The sequence below is a fragment of the Pterocles gutturalis genome, unplaced genomic scaffold (genome assembly GCF_000699245.1).
Source record: "Pterocles gutturalis isolate BGI_N339 unplaced genomic scaffold, ASM69924v1 scaffold19100, whole genome shotgun sequence".
Lineage (NCBI taxonomy): Eukaryota > Metazoa > Chordata > Aves > Pterocliformes > Pteroclidae > Pterocles > Pterocles gutturalis.
Genome location: NW_010138719.1, coordinates 90,717 through 96,716, shown reverse-complemented (window position 1 = coordinate 96,716; position 6,000 = coordinate 90,717). Strand labels below are relative to the sequence as shown.

Below are 6,000 nucleotides of genomic sequence, written 5' to 3'. Positions count from 1 at the left end.
CAGGAATAGAGAGCCTTGTAATAACACCATGAGTTCATGTCCTGCTAAAAGACTGAGGCTGGATTGTGACTTTTGGATCCCCCACCAGGGAAACAAGCTACAAACGTTCGGATTAAGTACTGATTTTTTCTTCCAGTATCCCAGTATCTCTTTCCATGCTGCTCCCATCCCTTTCCCAAAATCTCTTAGTCATATCAAACTCAAATCATCTGGGACATCAGCCCATGAGTGCCCAGGATACAGGATGCTGATTTTTTGGTGTGCAATATTACAAGCCTTTACTTACTGTTGGTCCAGGGATCCCAGGAAAACCCACTCCTCCTGGTGTCCCGGGGTGCCCCTAAAAGGGAAGGAAGAAGAACCCACCTGGTGTGAATTCCCAGGATCTGCTCAGCCCTTCTTCCTCCAAGGGGAAGGACAGGAATAAAGGCATCATCGGTTGCTTGCAAGGTCAGGAGGGTCTGTTATTTGTTGGGGTAGAATTGCTCAGGGCAGATGGAAAAGGCCAGACTGTCAAAAGCCCAGCTCCAACCTCGCCAGCAATATCAGCAGCTAGACTTTCCAAACAGCCCAGAAGGGAATGGGTTGAATTAATGTGCAAATCTGTCTTTAGGTCACGCACTATGGTACACAGGAGGTGAGTGTCAGCGCAAGACAAGATCTTGCTGAGGTCCCCTCTGTTAAACTCCTAAACGAGGATCCCCAAACAGCAGCGCACTTCGCACACCATGAGCATGCTGCCCGAGCAGCCGCGCATCTCATGGCAACATGGTGGGATGTGAACAACAGAGGGTTGGAAATCCCTGTTCCCAGCCCCAGCCTGTTCAGCCACCAGGATGCTTGGAAACAGGCAACCCTGCAGGTGCCATGGCTTGTAGCTCCTGGTTATCTCTACGGGACACAACAGGTCCTCAGCTGACGGAGCTGCAGAACACATGTCCAAACCCTGTGTTCCTCTGAAGGGGAGATTGCTGAACATGAGTGCCGGGGAGAGGTTATACCCCAGTATCCAGTCAATCAAACGGCCACCCCCACAGAGGCAGGAAGAATTTGCAGCTATTCTCATGTCACCAAAGGGCCAGGAGAAGATGCACCCTTTGCTAGGACAGGGAGAGAGGCAGCAGCAAGAGCGAGAGGATGCAGACTTACTCCTTACCATCGACCCCTTGACTCCTGGAGGGCCTGGGGGTCCCACTGTGCCCCGATCGCCCTAGAAGAGACAGATACACGGGGAAGAGTGAGAAATTTTGCTAACAAGCTCTCTGAGCTGACAGCAACAGGAATCTAGAGCAAAGAAACAACTAAAAGACCCACAAATTGCAGCCTGTGCCATCAGATTTCCACCAGAAAGACTTCCAGTGCAGAATAATTATCACCCTCTTTCAAGTATCCATCTCACCAATGTAGTTAAAGTACTACACCAAGAATTCCCTAATCCTCCATATCCCAAGAGAAAGGACCTTACTATTGCCATCAAACCACGGAGGAACAAGAAACAAGCAATGCACACTCAGGATCACCTTCAACTCTGGCCAGTGCTAGGACTGGATCCCAGGAGATCTCCAGCCCTTCCCACCCAAGGCACAACACCCCTCTCTGCTCTGCAGTACCGTAATCCCTACGTGTTCTGGCATTTTTAGAGACATGGATGCGGAAGCTGTGGTGAGAGCAGGGAATCACATTGGAAAAATCCAGAGACGCTGCCTGGACTAGACGGCTGGTGCTTTCAGAAGGGCAGGCTGTGGGCACTTTGGGGGGACCACAGTGCAAACATCAATGATCTGGAGGCCCACATTTGTGAGCCAGACATCTCCACAGCCCACCCTTCTAAAACAAGCCACCATTTGGCATAAAAAAAAATTAATGTACCAATAAATCAGTTACGAATTCCAAAAGTCTTACTTATCCCCACACGCAGAACATCTCACTTCCCCTGTCAGCATCCTTGGCCCTACAGCTCAGCCAAGAATGGGAGATGAGGTGTGAGCCTCTGAGCACCACAGTGACCCGCAGATGCAAGGGCAGGTCGAGGGCACAGCTATAGCAATGGGACATCGACTGCTCCTTTTTGGAGAGGGTGGCAGTTCCCACCGTGACTGCCTGTGCTCTCCCCGGCAGCCCCAGTAACGTACTGGGAATTAGGTGCGTTACGTTTGTGTGCTGGGGAGGATGAGGAAGGAGGGGTTAGCAAATGCTGCCAAGTAGTTTACGCCCAAAGTCTGACTTACCTTCCAACAGCTAAAGCATAAGGGGAAATATTTTCAGGGCTCTAAGCAGCTTATTAAAAACAAACCCCAGAGCTTGTGTTGTCACCAGTTGGCCCTTGTAAACCAATGTAAGGATTTTATTTTTTTCCCCCTGAATGCATGGATTTTATTAAGTATGTATTAACTGCACTGTTCTCTTTGATAATCTTTGGATTCTACTGGCTTCAGCCTTAAGTTTTGCAGCTCTCAGGATGGAGATTGCTGACTCAGCGATGTCTGCTGAAAGCACATTTCCCACTTCATTTAGCTCACAAGAGCACAGTAAGCTGCGGGATGCTATGCCAACTGGAGGCCTGGTTGAGGTTTTGATTTGATGATAGTTATTTCTGTCATCCCTAAGTTTGTCCTGGTAGAGAAGCAGCCTGATAGAAACCCCAGCTGTGCTGAGGATCTCCTAGGGCAGGTTTTCAAAGGACGGCCCGGGTTTGCCTGGACACCAACGTAACATCATCGTGTTTCAGAGTCAATGTGCAACATGAGGATAGCTCACGTGCTCAAGGCATTGGCGTGGAAGTCACAGGACCAGCTGTGAATTTCCTGGAGTGGGGAAAGCAATCTTTCCACATCTCCTGCACGGCAGACCCCTTATTCCCCATTCAATTCAGGGCTGCAGCTGCCATCGATTCAGCTCAGTCACCAATTTTCTGTGTAACCACCTTGGACACATCACAGACTCTTGATTCCTCTGTTTTCCTTATGCAAAACACAGCCTACATCACATTGTTCCTTTTACTTCTTGTGTGCCTTGAGAGCCTGGACTGAGCCTGCTTCTGCTACGGCTCCACCAGAGCCCCTCTAGCGTGATGGCTTTCCAACGCCGGCTGCAGACCAGCAATAAAATGTGTTTGCAGCTAACACGCTGTAACTGTCACAGCCTTGACATCATTACCCAGAGGACAGGGCTTGAATTAATAAAAGCGAGAGGGAGAACTGATGTGCGGAATGCATCATTTTATGCTCTTTACTATCTTTACGGCTGGACTATGAATAATTAAACCACCGATGAAAACCAGCAGTCTGCAACTGAGGTACAGTGAATGACATAGATGATTTGTCTTTGGAAGTTCCCCCAAAATACAATTTTTCACTCTAATAGAAAACAAATAAATGTCCATTTACTTTTTTAAATGGAAAATAAAGCCATTTTCCTTCCCGAAAGCAGCATGTATCTGTACTGTACACAAGAGGGCACCAGCCCTTAGCAGCATGCCCAATGCAACCCCAGGGGTGGGATGGTCCCCATCAAATAAAAAGGGACGTGTTTGGACCAGCCTTTGCTGGGATAGGTGGCTGCACTCTTGTCCCTTCTCTTCATCTGAGCATTTCCTGAGTTCTCCTTTTCAGTGCAGGCTCAGCTCTGGTCTCCTGTGTGACCCCTTGGCAGCTCAGCACGGGCTTGTGAGTCCATCTCTGCACAAATCCGCTGTCACCTGAACAACTTGGACTCCTCCCTTGACCAGGAACACAGGGCTGGTGGGTCCCTCATTCCCAGAAGAAACAGACCTGACTGTTAAAAACAAGCTTTCTGGCAGACATGAATAAAGCTTAAATTTTCAGAGAATATTTGACAGCGTCTCCTTGGAGGGCAAGTGCATGTTAGTTCCTAAATGCAAAGTGGGTGATATTTGACTGGCCCAGACACCCTGGATGTGCTGCATTCCCAGCTGGATGTTGCACTGACATGACAACTTACATCTCCACAATATTCCTCCTGCCCCAATCTCCCTCACCCTGCAAAAGTTTTAATGATCAATGTGTTGCAAGCAATCTTACCTTTTCTCCCACTATTCCAGGCTCCCCTATGGGACCAATGAAACCCATTAGACCCTGAGGAAAGAGAAAAACCACAATTAATTTTCAGTTTTATTGCTGAGAAAGTAAACAGTTTCTTTGGTCCACCTTGCCGGTTCAAATAGCACAGCATCCCTTGTACAGCTCAGTAATTCCTACTGGCTACCCGAGTGGACAGAGCTGCTCGGGGCCATGGGAACATCTAACTACGCAGCTGGTTCTGCTTTAGGCGCCAGCTGGAACGGCAGCAGGAGGATCTGCAAGAACCACAACACACAGTATAGGGGATGAGTTAAGCACGTTTCATAGAAAGGCTGAGTCCATAGCATGGCTTTGTTTTGCAAGCATTTCCCAAAACATCAGTGCAGCTTCTCCAAAAGCATCGATAGCGGGAGCTCCTGGGTTGCACAGACTCTGAGCGTTACCATCATTTTAACCACTGTGCTGGGGAGACGTCCTCTGGGTTACTCCGAGCTGCCCCAAACCCTTGTGCAAACTAATTTTTCCCTGGATAGTGTCATGCTGTTGGGATGCCAGCAGGAAACCAAGGTCTGAGGACACAGCCAGAGGGGCCAGCAGGCCACCACACTATTCAGAAACTATCTTGGAAAAAAACCCCGATCTATGCTCGGACTCTGTCAGGATTTAACAATGTTTGGGATAATGAAGAAACAAACAGAACTGCTTTTAATTAGGAAGATGGAAACAGATGCAATCACAAGCTAAGATTCCTGAGAACTAAAATCCAGCAGCCTCCCTACCAGCTCCAGCAGGTTTCTGTCTCTAGAGACGCAAGGGACTGTCCCCTCCACCACGGTGGGCACGCTCCGTCTCACTGCATGGTTCTCACCAGTACTGACTGGCTCTAGTCCCAGCAAGGGTCATTGAGAGACAGATATCTATATTTAGTTCTTCCAGTGAGTCTGTAACTAAAGAGATTCATCTCCTGTTGAAACACTTCATAACCTGCCCACAGCTGGCATGGGTGGTGTCAAACAAAGCCATGCCCCAGCTTATTTGGTTTTAGGCAACTGGGAGGTGGCTGCTGAGCGAGGCAGAGACAAGAGATGGATTCTCCAGTGGCATCATCCTACTCTTCCTCTTTTTAAAAATACATTTAAATCTTCATAAGAAATTGTAAAGTTCCTCTGTGCAAATGCATCTCACCTTCTCACTTCAACATCAAGGAGGTTTTCAAACGACACACTCAAAAAATCATTCAGCATCAACGGGACAAAAAGGTACACTGGCAAGGCAATGTCTGAGTGTGGTCTCAGAAAAGGGAGAGTTTGTCACCCTGCTATCTTCTCTTAGGGGGACCAGCAAGAAAAGCAGCAGAAGTTTCCTCTCTCTACTCCTGTTTCATTGCTTTTTCTGTTCCCAGCTGGTCTAACACACGTGCAGTTCCTAGAGGAGCTCTCTGCAGTCTGTGCATCACTGTGCTTCTGTTCACATCTGTGTCAGTGACACCACCCAGCTCCAGAGGAGCATCCAGCACCAACAGCAGCCTGCTCACAGGCTGTGCAACAACCCCCCCGCCACCAAAAACCTCTCTCTCTCCATGACGTTAACGCTTAAAACAGCAAAAAGCCGTAGCACAAAATAACCTGCCTCACTGCTGTTCTCACGTGTGCGAGGCTCAGCAGACCCACTCAGAGACATAAAATGCATTGGGGGTCACTGTCCGATGGCTTGTACAGGGAATAGCTTCTGCTGATGACCGAGAGACTTCATGCATTAACATTCCTCATGTGGTGCAATTAAATACCGTCCTTTGCACGTGATTGGAGACAGCAGCTCCTCGCTGAGCCATGCTGATGGGCTCAACAAAAGCACCTCTCACTTGGGTGCTCAGCTGCCTTCCCCCTTGCAGGAGCTGCCACACACGCTCCATTCTCCAGATGTAGAGCCCTTGTCACCCTCTGGCATGGGAGCAGCATCC

The 6,000-nt window shown here is 48.8% G+C and overlaps 1 protein-coding gene across 1 annotated transcript in view; it reads right to left on the bottom strand.

Moving 5' to 3' along the window:
* The window catches only part of COL27A1 (collagen, type XXVII, alpha 1), a gene marked incomplete at its 5' end in the record, with an annotated part of 145,734 nt that overhangs the window by 55,581 nt on the left and 84,153 nt on the right, over positions 1–6,000 (bottom strand). Inside the window, 3 exon segments of the mRNA XM_010083117.1 lie at positions 287–340; positions 1,157–1,210; positions 4,041–4,094. Coding sequence (XP_010081419.1) covers positions 287–340; positions 1,157–1,210; positions 4,041–4,094 — 162 coding nt within the window.